This window comes from Heliangelus exortis, chromosome 10 (genome assembly GCF_036169615.1).
Source record: "Heliangelus exortis chromosome 10, bHelExo1.hap1, whole genome shotgun sequence".
Taxonomy (NCBI): domain Eukaryota; kingdom Metazoa; phylum Chordata; class Aves; order Apodiformes; family Trochilidae; genus Heliangelus; species Heliangelus exortis.
Genome location: NC_092431.1, coordinates 1,508,731 through 1,521,244, shown reverse-complemented (window position 1 = coordinate 1,521,244; position 12,514 = coordinate 1,508,731). Strand labels below are relative to the sequence as shown.

At 55.1% G+C, this 12,514-nt stretch overlaps 1 protein-coding gene across 1 annotated transcript in view; it reads right to left on the bottom strand.

The window, feature by feature from the left end:
• Positions 1-1,409: 1,409 nt before the first annotated feature.
• Positions 1,410-12,514, bottom strand: part of ADAM33 (ADAM metallopeptidase domain 33) — a 29,299-nt gene continuing 18,194 nt past the window's right edge. Inside the window, exons 12-24 of the mRNA XM_071753930.1 lie at positions 11,972-12,149; positions 11,092-11,181; positions 10,603-10,798; positions 9,494-9,602; positions 8,815-9,019; positions 7,953-8,030; positions 6,825-6,933; positions 6,379-6,529; positions 5,695-5,785; positions 4,798-5,043; positions 4,344-4,507; positions 3,724-3,741; positions 1,410-2,602 (exon numbers count right to left, since the gene is read on the bottom strand). Of these exons, the coding sequence (XP_071610031.1) occupies positions 2,551-2,602; positions 3,724-3,741; positions 4,344-4,507; positions 4,798-5,043; positions 5,695-5,785; positions 6,379-6,529; positions 6,825-6,933; positions 7,953-8,030; positions 8,815-9,019; positions 9,494-9,602; positions 10,603-10,798; positions 11,092-11,181; positions 11,972-12,149 (1,687 nt within the window). The 3' untranslated portion in view covers positions 1,410-2,550. The remainder of the gene's footprint in view (positions 2,603-3,723; positions 3,742-4,343; positions 4,508-4,797; positions 5,044-5,694; positions 5,786-6,378; positions 6,530-6,824; positions 6,934-7,952; positions 8,031-8,814; positions 9,020-9,493; positions 9,603-10,602; positions 10,799-11,091; positions 11,182-11,971; positions 12,150-12,514) is intronic.

Genomic DNA, 12,514 nt, shown 5'->3' with positions numbered 1-12,514 from the left:
TTCCAAGGCTGAGCAGAGGGTTTGGTGGTCACCTGCTGCCATCTAGTGTCACCGGGACACTCAGAAGCCCTGCCCGGAGCCTTGAATTTATCTTAACCAGTCCTCAAGTCCTCCCCATCCCATATGGAGCACAGCCCACACGTCTTCGATTTGTGGGTGCTTCAGCCTGGACATCATCCATCTCGGGTTGGATGGAGCCAGCAGAGCCCATCATGCACCGACCTGAAACTACAACCAGAGAGGTCATCCCACCCCTGGTGGCATCCCATCCCATCCCATCCCATCCCACCCCATCCCATCCCATCCCACCCCACATCCTCTGGTGCACACAAGGACCTTTCCCAGGCAGAGGAAGAGACTTTGAGAAGAAGGATGGGAAGCTCCTCATTGAGTATTTCTTGTGCTGGGGCTGCAAACATCCCTGAGGGGTCCCTGAGATCAGAAACAGGGGGGGTCCTACCAAGCCTTTTCCAGCCTGAAGAGCTCCAGTTTAGCCCCCAGATTTCTGTGGCTCTGCACTGGGGTGAAGGCTGGGCAGCTGCAGACCTCTCCAGGTCTCCCCAGCAGCAAGGGGAGGAGATGAAGGGGACCATGATGGACAGGAAGGGGACTTTTGTGGGCAGGAACCCAAGCCCAAGGGACATGGCAGCAGCTGGATGTTCTCATCCAACTTCTGGCCCAAAATGTGGGGTTTTTTTTTGGATAGCAGCACCATCACCCCTCACCTGAGCAGGAAGCACAATGGTCCAACTCACTGAGGGAAGTTTTTCATCACGGCAGTGACTTCTCCAAACCCTCTTTCCTTAACCCTTTGCTAACACCCATCCTGGACATGAGGAGGGAGGACATCCAGGGGCAGGGAGCTCCAGGACCTCCTTCAAGTCTGACCATGCCAAGAAAGTCCTTGGGAGATGACTGAAAAGAACATGAGCCTGGGAAGGGTGAGGGACCAGTTTGTTTATCCTGTCCCTCTGAGGATGCTCTCGAGAGGTCCCTTTCAACCCAAGTGGCTCAGTGATTCTGTGACTTGTGAGATTCTGGACCCTACATCCACCAACCAAGACACAGAGGTACCAGGAACACTTCAGAGACCCATGTGCACGACCCAAACATCCAAAACAAAGCCTGGGCTGTCACAGAGATGGCCTTAACCACAACCCCAGTGGTTTGGTAACACTAAGGGACACCAAAACACCAGAGCAGTGTCCTGGGGGTTGTCCCCAGGGTCAGATGGGATCCACACCAGGGTCCCTGACACCTCCCACACAGCTGGACCCAGTGCTCCCAAGGTGAAGGGACAGCAGAAGAGGTTCCCAGGGATGTCTGGAGAGGCAGCAGGAGGTTCCCAGCCCTTGGGGTCTGAAGGTCCAGGGAAGTGCTGAGCAAGAAAAGAGCCAGAGGAGCCAAGGGACTGGACAAAGCCTTTGTTCTCATTTCAGACCCTGACAGAGCCACGTGTCAAGTCACAGGAAAGTGTAGTACTGTGCAGGTCAACAGCACCATTCAGCTGAGGATTGTAAAAGCCCTTTCAAGACACCACTTTGTAAAACCTCACAACACCCCTGTGAGGTAGGTTTAAAGCCCCCCTTCCCCCCCCTCTTTTTTTTTTTTTTTTTTTTTTTTTTTTTCAGATGGGGGTTGGGGGAAACTGAGGCACAGAGAAATGCAAAGCCTTTGGCCTCTGGCCAAGGTCTTTGGGCAAGCCAATGCCACAGGCAGGAGGTCCTGTGCCTGGCTTGTGGCTCCTTCCCTCTTTGGGCAGCAGTGGTGGCAGCTCACAGAGCCACTGCTGGGCTTGTCCCAGGAGCAGGGAACAAGCCAGGGGTAGGGAGGGCTCCTGAGCCCCAGGAAAGCACCCTGGTAACCAGTTCCCACCAGTACTGCAGATCTTCAACCATTCCCCAGGCAGCTTCTCCTCCTTCCAGGTAAGGCCCCAGGATTGTCACCGATTTGGGGGTTTCTTTGTGCAATCAGGCAGGAGGAAGCTGAGGACTTGGATCCTTCGTGGAAAAACATCCCAGTACCAGGTGGCAGAGTCCAAACTGGAAACCAGTTTTCTGTGAGGGCAAATGTCTCCCTGGAGACACTGAGCACTGGTGGCAGCGAGTGGTGGTGGTGGGGAATTCTCACCAAGCCTGGAGGAGAAGGAGGAGGTAGCTAAAAGGATATTACATGGCTTTGGCTGCCACTGTCAGCAGCAGCAGCTTCCATCAGGGTTGGATGAACCCAAGTCAACCCAGCCCATGTGCAATGTCAAGAAAAAAACCTAAAGCTGGGAGATAAATTGGCCAGGAAGTGATGGCAGGAGGCTCCATCATGGTAACCCCACCACCATGCCATGGTACCAGTTTCCCCTCTCCTCCCCACTCCCACTACAGTTTTGGTTGGTTTTGGTTTTGTGCTGAATACATAATTCTTGTCTTATAAAAATAGTCCTCTGGTATCAAAAGAGACATCAAACAAGAGAGGAATACAAGTCCCCTGTGGCCAGCAGCAGTGCAAATCAGGAGAGCCAGCTCAGGAAGGGTGGATTAGGGTGTCCTTGGTTTGTCACTTCTTCAAAGGGAAGGAGGTTGATTGGACTTTGATGGCTGGGACAGGCCTGAAGGGAGGAGAGAAAGGAGAAAACTCATTCATGTGCAGAGACCAAGCACCCACCACAACCATCCTTCCACAGACCAGCTGCTGGGGCTGTCCTGCTCACCTGTGTCCAAATTGTATCACTTGGAGGTGTTTTCCTCCAGTGTACCCTCAAAACCCTGAGAGTCCCCCAAAGCAGTGAGCAGCAGGGTGAGCATGGAGCCCACCAGCTGTGGGAGTGATGTCCCTCAAGGGGTTGCTGCTCCTGGCTTCCCAAGAGCAGCTGAGATGCTTTGTGCTCTCCCAAGAGCCATCACCAAGTCAGCCAAGGCAATATGGAACCTGGGAATCCAGGAAATTTTCCACCAGGAAAACAATTCCCTGGCTTTCTCCTGCCATGTGGGTGGTGGTGTCAAGGAAGGGATCCAGAGCAGGACATGGGGATGCTCCCTGCTCCTGGCACAAGTGCCTCTCAACACTTTCTGCCATGGGACTTCTGCTGGAGGACAGCAAAGAGAAACCCACACAGCCTGGGAAAGGAGCCAGGTTTTGCTGCTGGGATGTGCCAGAACCTTTTGGGACCACAGAAGGACCTGTCTTGTCTGCTAGAAGAGATGAGCTCTAAGGATTGACTGACACTGAGAAATCTGGGGGCATATTCAGCCTCCTTGTGGTGGCAAGACACAGGACAAAGACACAGGAACCTCAGATGGTCCAAGAGGTTCAAAGCAATAATTAGCAGAGCAGACTGTCTGGGGCTGAGGTCCAACCTCAGTCCCTGAGGATGCCTTCTCTCCCAAGCCTGGCTGGGAGGAGCAGATGGAAGTGTGGTCTCCTGGGGCTCCACTGACCAATTCCCAGAGGATTCAGCAGCACAGGAAGAGCTGAGAGTAGTGGTAAGATTGTAAAGGACTTGGATGGAATCTCCTGGCTCCAAACTGGACATTCCATGTCCTCCATTCCCTTGGACAAGGGTGTCCAATGCCTCTTGGGTACCCAAAAAACTACATCCTGCTCATCCCAGAGCCTCTGGGAAGGGGGAACAGTTAAACCTCATTCTTCTGGGTCCCAGCCCAGTGCTTAACCAAAAAGCATCACCCCACAAGTAGCCAAGACCTTCTCCCCATGGTGCCTGTGACTCACCTTTGAGGTGGCATCGGTCTGTAGGGAGGGAAGATGAAACAGAGCATCAGTGTCCAGCCCTTCCCTCTGCTGTCCCCAACAGCCCCCTCCATGCTCAGGCCACGGTCACCCACCAAAGATCCACCACCAGGACCCCATCAGACCTGAAGTCCCAACCTTGGTCACCAACTTTGGCCAAACCCTGTGGGCTCCTGCCAGGTGGGGGAAGAGCCCAGACCCCCAGTGGTACCACCTGCCCCATGCAAGACACAGGGCTCTTCATGGGCAGCCTGGACAAACACTTTGGTTGGGGTTGCTCTGCAGATAGCAGGATCTGGGACATCTACTGACTTCCCTTTCTACCTCTTTCTGCTGTCCCCAGATGCCCCATACCCTACAGACCAATTGCCTCCAGCCTGGAGGGCTTCAAGCTCCTTGGTAACTCCATCAGCAGCCAAGTACAGACCCACAAAACCCAGAGCATTTCTCCTGCCCAGAGCATCCTCACCAGGAGAACCCCTGGTCATGGTGAAGACACCAGGAGGGTGTGAGATTTGGGATGTCCCACCCAGACGTGACCCACGAGACCCTGCAGGACCCCAACACTGGTGGGCAGCAGCTCAGCTCCTCTCCCAGCTTACTTTAAGGGCCTTGTGGGGTGGCTCATGGCACTTCTGCTCGATGCCTTGAAGTTGGTAGGAGGGACCATGACCAGCAGGGTCTGTCCATGTGCAGGAGGCAACTGCTTGGCCAGGAGAGGACTTCCAGGCAGTGGCCGACGAGGAGGTTGATGCTTTGGGACAACCTGGGATCACAAAGTGTGTGGGGTGAGACAACACCTCCAGAGGAACACCCAACGACCTCCTGCAGACCTCTCCCCTCAAGCTGCAGAGCTGAGATGCTTCAAAGGAGGGAACACCAAAACCTGAACCACATTCTCATTCCCTAATGAGCTTTCTTCACCACCACAAGAGATTCACCTCTTAGGGTGACACGAGAGCTCCTTAACAGTGCCCAACCCCTGAGAGCCACAGGCTGCCAAAACCCAGGGAATTTCTAGGAGTCAGGGAAGCACAACCACCCCACGGAGCTCACCAGTGGGGTCCTCACGGGGCTGCAGGGAAGAGGTTTCTTTGGAGGAGGCAGCTTAGCCTGGGAGACGATGGTTTTGGTGGGCACCATGGGTGATTTGCTGAGTGGAGGAGGTGGCCTGGCAGGTTTGGGGTCTCTGGGACGTGGAGGGATGGAGTGCGGAGCAGGGCGAAGAGGGTGGACAACGTTGACAGGCTGGGGGCCAGGATGGTGGGTGCTGGGTTTGGTGGGGAACCCAGCCCGTGGTGCCTGCAGGGATGAGAAAAGCAGAGAAGGAGAAAATCCTAAGGTGGGTTTAGAGCTGGGTGATGTCTCCTCGAGGTCTTGGTGCTGGGGAGTTGCAAGAGGAGCACTGGGTATTTATTCCACTTTCTGGGACCACCACTTTTCCCATCCCACCCTTAAGCTCAACACTTTCTCCTCATTAACCACAGGAGAGCACACAGGGATGAGGAAGGTGCTGGGGCTCAGGAGATCTGGACAAAGAGGGGGTCAGCTCTGATGAATCCATCCCAGATTTCCTGAATTATGGAGATGGAGTCACCATCCCTTCTCCCTCCAGCTCATCCCAAGAGCTGACACAACCCAGAGCATCCACCTCCCCAGACATCAGGAGTGGGGTCACCAGTGGGACTGCAGAGTCCCTGCTGAGCTTTGCCATGGGGATGGGACAGTGATGGGGGTTCCTGGCACTCATTTGGGGTCCTTCTGAGCAGGCAGAGCTCAACAGAGCCACTTTTAGGAGGGATGTGTTCTGCTGCACAGTGGAGACACAACACCAAACCAGCAAGGGGTACTGGTTGCTTGCCCAGTTGCTAGAGGGAGATGTGATCACCCCCAAGTCCCAAGGAGGGGAAAAAAAAACCACCAAAAAAACCTGGAAGGAGAGTCATTACTTACTTTATTTGTGTGGCTGGAGGTGGAGATGTTCCTCAAGGTGAAAGCAGCTTTGGGATGGCCACCAGGTGACTTCCGACTGATGGTTTTGTTCCTGGGGTGACAAAGGCAAATCAGGGATGGGAAAACAAGGCAAGCAACCATTTTTGTACCTCAGCCAGATCCTGTCTCCACGAGATCAGTACCAGAGCATCTCACAGGGCTGGGGAGCAGGGGTGACAGGTCTGGCCTGAGATAACGAGGGTCATGAGGGAGGTTGGTTGGGTTTGGGTTTGGGGGTTGTTTTTTTTTGGCTCCAATGATTGCAGGGTGTCTGTACATGTACAGGGAGGGGAAATAATGAGAACATCTAAATTCAGTGTTACTTTAAGGTCCTGCCAGCTCCTGCAGCCTGCTTGGAGCAGATGCTGAGAAAGCTCCTCAGTGCCAGGCCACCTCTATCAGCACTCCCAGGGGTTGTCCTGTCCAACAGACCATTCCTGTCCTCTGCTCAGATGAGAGCTGAGAGCCTCAGATTGTCCCAGGAGGAGGTCTTCATACCTCAACCAGATCCCCTACCAGTTTCCAACAGTCCCTGTGCATCACCAACTCCCTCCCAAACAAGCTGAATGCTGCCAGTGCTGAGAAAAGGTTTCAGAGTCCTACTGAGACTTTAAGGGATTTAGGGATTTAGGTCTCACCACCCACCTATAGGTCTCCTGGCTTCTCCTCCTCATCTCCTTTATCCATTTATTGAGCAGAGAGTTCTCCCTACGGTACCAGTAGTAGGTGCCCATCACCAGGGCCGGGAGGAAGAGGAGGAAGATGAGCAGCAGGGTCACCACGATGGCCTCGTGATCTGGCAGGGAAAGCACAAAGATGAGTCTGGGGCTTCCCTTGATGGAAATGCCAGCCCCATCTGCCCATTCCTGCCCACCCAGGCTAGAGCCACCACTGCTGCCCACATCCCCAGACAGGGACTGGAACCATCTGGTGGCCCCCGGTTAAAATGAGTGGCCACCAAGCAACCAGGAGCCAGCAGATCTGGGAACAGAGCTGCCAGCAGCTTCCTTGCCCCATCTCCTGCCCTCGTGGCATTGCTCCAGCCCCGGCAGCACCTCCGGGGGCACTGGAGGTGACAAGTTGGGACTCACTGTCACGCTGCACGGGGCCACTGTCCACGCTGCCACCCAAGCCTGGCTTCTCACAGTAGGGGGGAGCCCAGCCAGCATCACAGTGACAGTTCTTGTTGCTGTTGCAGACCTGCAGAGAGGGAAAAGAAGGGATGGAGACCAGGAGGGATGTGTGGAAAGGACAGTCTGTACAGAGGGGAGGAGAGCAGATGGCCAAGGGCAGGAGCCAAGGCTGGAGGAGCTTAACCCCTGCCAATATCCACCCTTTGAATGGAGAATCCCAGACCAGTTGGGGTTGGAAGGAACCTTTAAAGGTCACCTGCAGCCAGCAGGGACATCTTGATCCAGATGAGGTTGCTCAGAGCCCCATCCAACCTCACCTGGAATGTTCCCAGGGATGGGGCATCTCCCACCTCACCAGGCAGCCTGGGCCAGGGTTTCACCACCCTCACTGTAAAACATTTCTTCTTTATACTGAGTTCAAACCTCATCTCTTTAGTTTAAAACCATCACCCCTTGTCCTGTCACAACAGGCCCTGATAAAACATTTGTCCCCAAACACCACTTGGACCTTGTCTGTGTTGCCCCCAAAGGTGTGGCTGCAGTGCCCAGAGATATTTTCTTGCTGACTCTTTTATTCCTTGCAGGTATCTTCCCCCCTCAGTCCTCACACCACTTGGCCAGACAAACCTGATGCCCTTTATGCTCTGCATGAAGCCAGAAGTTTGTGAAACATCTGCCCTTTGGGTTCTTCTTGCTTAATCCCAGAACTGTTGTGGCCTTACCTGACCTGGGTTCTGCAGAGGCCAAATCTTTGCAGCCTTAAAGCTTTGGACCAGGATGGTTCTTTCTATTTGTTGAACTCCTGCCCTGCCTTTTTGCAATTCCAGTTGTGTTTCAGACTCTTGGTTTGCTCTCAGGGGGGACAGGCACCTGCTCTGAGCTCAAACTGGACCCTGGGCCAAATTTTGCAGATGGTCCCCACATCCCTCATCATCTTCTCCCTCTAACTTGGACACAGGCAAGCAAAGATCCACAGCACATGAGCTTTATGGAAACCAGATGCCCGGAGGGTTTCCAAGGCTCATCCCTGGGGGAGACACCTTTGGTTTTGTTGAAGAATCATCTCAGGAACCTGCAGCAACTCACCCCGTGGCCGTGGCACTGGGACACACATTTTTCCAGCTCAAAAAGGGAGGCATTCTGGCACCGACGATCCTTGCAGACCTGGGAGAGAGCCAAGAAACTGAGGTTAGAGACAGATATGAGGTGGGGGTGGAGGGGACAGCATTTTTCTGGCTCCACAGATGGGAGTTTTCCAGGAGGATGTTGCTGGTTGGAAAATGCAGGGTGGTTGCATCCTGTTGGTTCAGGTCGATGGATTTCACTCCAACTTCCAGCACAGCCCAGGAAACCTTTGCTATTGCCTGATCCAGGAGGGTTCAGCAGACACCAGACACCACCACTCCAACCCCTTTTCTCCTGACAGCCCACCTGGAGAAGACATTTCCCAGATGGCCCCAAAAAGCAGGCATCAGCCCAACCCCACAGCACTGGGGTTTGAATCCTCTCTCATGAAGATGTTGGCATTTTGGCTTTCCAGCCCCAAAGTGGGATGAAAGTGTCACAACTAAAAACCTAATGACCAGTGAGCAGGTTGGATCTGTTGCCTTCATTCCTGACACAGTTTCCCCCTGGGAAAGTTTATTCAGAGGAGGAAACCTCATCCATCAAATCCCGGGGCACGCAGCTCTTGTTGGGGTTGCTCTGCTACGTGTTAAATCAGGAAAGAAGCACAGAGGACAAGGGGAGAAGGATGTGTGGCCTGCACAAAAGCACCTGGTGTGTGGAAATATCAGGGAATTATCTGGGAATGCCTCAAAGTGCCCCAGCTGAGATGGCACCGGGGCAAGCGGGGAGGAACCGCATCGCCTCGCGGGGCTGCGACGCCAAGAAGAGCCAAGGAGGTGAAGTCCTGGAGGAGAACCCAGGCCAAGGAGCTGCTACTCACCATCCCATCCCCACATTTGGTGCCTGTCATCACCAGCCCGGGGTCAGAGAGGTCGTCCTCGTCATCCTTGGCCGTGTACATGTAGGTGCCCCTGCACTTCACCTCCCGCCCGTTGAAGCGGATGGTGGTGTCGATGGAGACCGTGTTGGTCCCTTGGGGCTTCTTGGCTGGGCTCTGGCACTGGATCTTCCCACACAGAGCATCCCTGGGAGCAAGGCCACAGCAGAGAGGAGGAGATGTGGGTACCATCCATCTCCAAACCATCCCTGCCCCGCTGGGTCACCCGCCTCTGAACTGGGGGCTGTGGGTGGTTGGGATGGGGGAGGCTCAGAAAGGGCTCAGATCCATCATGGGCAGGAGAGTGAGGTGGCAATGAGGGTTCCTCTACCTTCCCTGGTCTAACTGGGAATCCTGGAAGGGACACACTCCTAAAAAAGCATCTCCTGCTGATGCTGGCTTTGATTTTCCCATCAGGCTGGGCTGGGAGGTGATGCAGGGTGAGACAAGCTCCCCTCGAGGATGGGCACTGAGCCCAGGAAGGACCTGATGGCTTCCTAAGGTCCAAACAGAGCTGGCCCAAGGGGTGTTGACAAGGTGGTGGGGTACAACCCTGCCTGTCCCATCACAGGGGGCTGGGAGGAGGAGCTGGGGCACCCATGGGTGCCAGTGCTGCACCCACCTCTTGTCACATTTCACGTAGCGCCCTTGGCTGTCCTTGCCACAGTTGCCATAGGTGTTGCCAGCCATGTTCACATCCTGGAAACAGGCATCTGGGGCTGGCCAGGCACCTGGAGGGAAGGAGGGAGGGAGGAAAGGTCCCATATGGGATGGGGAAAGCAGCCAGCAGGGAGAAAAATACCAAAACCAGGGGCTGGATGCTCGTGGAGGAACCACCACATATCCCAGCATCACAGAATTGTTTTGGATGGAAAAGATCTTTAAGATGATCAAATCCAACCATTAAGCCAGCACCACATCCCCAGGGCTTTGAAACCCCTCCAGGGATGATGGGGACTCCAGGCCTGCCCTGGGCAGTTTCCAGGAAGAAATTGTCCCCAATCTCCAACCTAAACCTCCCCTGGCACAACTTGAGGCCAAAAGTTCCTCTTGTCCCATCCCTTGTTCCTTGGGAGCAGAGCCCGACCCCCCCTGGCTCCAACCTTCTCTCAGGGGGTTGCAGAGAGCCAGAAGCTCTCCCCTTGGTCTCCTTTTCCAGGATCAACCCTCCAGCTCCCTCAGCTGCTCCTCAACATCATGGTGCTGTCCTAAATCCTGGGATTTCCCTCTCCAAGCTCAGCTCCATGGGTGCCAGGAGCAGAAGAGCAGAACTGTGCTAAAGCTCTGGGTCCCCACCAGCTCTCTCCAGGCTCTCAGCAATCACCTTTTTTGCATTTATTTGATGATAGAATCTCCCTGCCCCTGGCTCACCTCCAGCCAGGACAACTTTTTGACAGTGAAATCCCATCATATTCTTTTTAAAGGTCACCAGAAAGCCAGCCAGGCTCTTCCTATCAACTTCTTAGGGTCTCTCCTTAAAGCAGCTCAAAGAGGAGCTTCCCGTGGTGAATTGCAGTGAGCAGTGTGTGGTTCTGTGATAAGGACAATCCACAGGGCCTGAGACACTCAGGTTGCAGAGAGCCAGAAGCTCTCCCCTTGCTCTCCTTTTCTCCAGGCTCATCACCCCCAGCTCCCTCAGCTGCTCCTCACACATCCAACCACACCATTGGTGTCCCAGGAGGTGTCCCAGGAGGTGTCCCAGGAGGCAGTGGTGGGACTGGTGGGACTGACCTGGTCCCCAGAGCTGGACACACTGCTGGTGATGGGTCATGCACATGCCATCCTTGCAGTAAGCCTCTCCATAGGCACAGGAGGAGCCATCCAGCAGGTAGACATTGGCTGGGCAGTAAGGTGAGGTCCCCTTGCAGTATTCAGGGAGGTCACAGGATCCTGCTGCTTCCCTGCACATCGTCCCTGCCACCTTCAGCTGTCACAGGAGCAGAGAGAAACATCAGCACTCAGCCAAAGGGAACGACCCTGCTGCTGCCTCCTGGGGCAGACAGAAAACACCTCTGGTGTCTCCTGGAGGACTTTATGGGGTTGCCAAGGAATAAAGCTGGAGCCCAGCCATGGAGCAGCCAGCAGAGACTCCCCTGGTGAGGCACAATCCCTCCTCCTTGGGGCTTTGACCTCAGGGAAATGCAGCACTGGAGTCCTGATTGAGTGGTGGGGGCTGTGTCTTAGCCCACGAGTGGGTGGGGGACACAGTGGGGACCTTACCTTGCAGTTCTGGCAGCAGTCACCGTGGGCACATTGGGCCCCCAGCTTCAAGGTGCAGTTGTGTGCATTGCAGCAGGGGTTGGTGCACTCCTGTGTGGGGAGGAGGAGAAGAAGAAGAAGAAGAAAGAAGAAGAAGACACCCCCAGGGTCAGTGAGCCCATCCCAGCCTCATTGCTGCCCCCCCAGCCCCTTTTCCACCCATCACACCATTGCTCTCCTCATTTTGTCAAGGGGGAAACTGAGGCATGGGGAGGGATGAAGGAGACCATGAGGACTCTAAAGCAAAGTCCCCCCCCCCCCAAAAAAAAAAAGCCAGGCCCAGAGTAGGTCCTGGGGAGGGACTTTTTTTTATAAGGGCGTGGAGTGGTACAGGCATGGAGGGGGGGTAGAACCAGGGGGAGAGTTGGGGGTGTTCAGCCTGGAGAGGAGAAGGATCCCATGGGGAGACCTCAGAGCACCTTCCAGTGCCTGAAGGGGCTCCAGGAAAGCTGGGGAGGGACTTGGGACATCCTGGAGGGATGGGATGAGGGGGAAGGGTTTCCAGCTGCAAGAGGGGAGATGGAGAGGAGATCTTGGGGAGAAATTGTTTGGGGTGAGGGTGCTGAGCCCCAGGGTGCCCCCAGAAGCTGTGGCTGCCCCATCCCTGGCAGTGTTGAAGGTTGGATGGGGCTTGGAGCACCCTGGGCTGGGGGAGGTGTGATGCCCTTGCCTGGATGATCTTTCAGGTCCCTTCCAACCCCAACCAGCCTGTGGTGCTGTGACTACATGGATTTAGGGAAGTGGGAGTGGGAAAGAACCCTCTCCCCATGGTCCCCATCCTGTCCCCCAGCAGCTGAGCTGCAGAAACCTCTTGGGAGGGGGGGAAAAAACAACCCCTTACCTCCACCTCCCCACAGTCACAGTCTTCTCCTTCCTCCAGAAAGCCATTGCCACATTTCTGTCCCACCACCAGGTCCTTGGTGTCGGGCAGGTTGAAGAGACACATGCCACCTCCCTTCTGGAAGTAATTCTCCAGCTGCCTCTTGCTGCAGGAGCTGAAGACGCGAGGGAAGGGGTGTCTGCTCAGGGGACAGATGGGGAGGGGTGGGAACCAGGACAACCAGGACCAGGAGAAGGTGGGAAACCACAGTCAGAGCTGGGAAATAAGGACACGGGCAAAGTGGCACAAACCCTTCCAAGAGCAGGAGCCACCACCAGCCAGATGCAGCAAAACCACCACCATCTCCCACCCCAAGGAGGAGCAGCCCAAAAATCTTGGCGAGGGGAGGGGTCCCAAAACACCATTCCGTGATTTTCCAGAATGGGGTGGACAAGCAGAGGTGCTCAACTCCACCCCAAGAGCATCAACCCTCCAGCAGGAGACTGAAGACCCCTCTGTGGTGTTGACCTCAGAGCCCTTGGAGCACCAGTGCCTGCAAGCTCT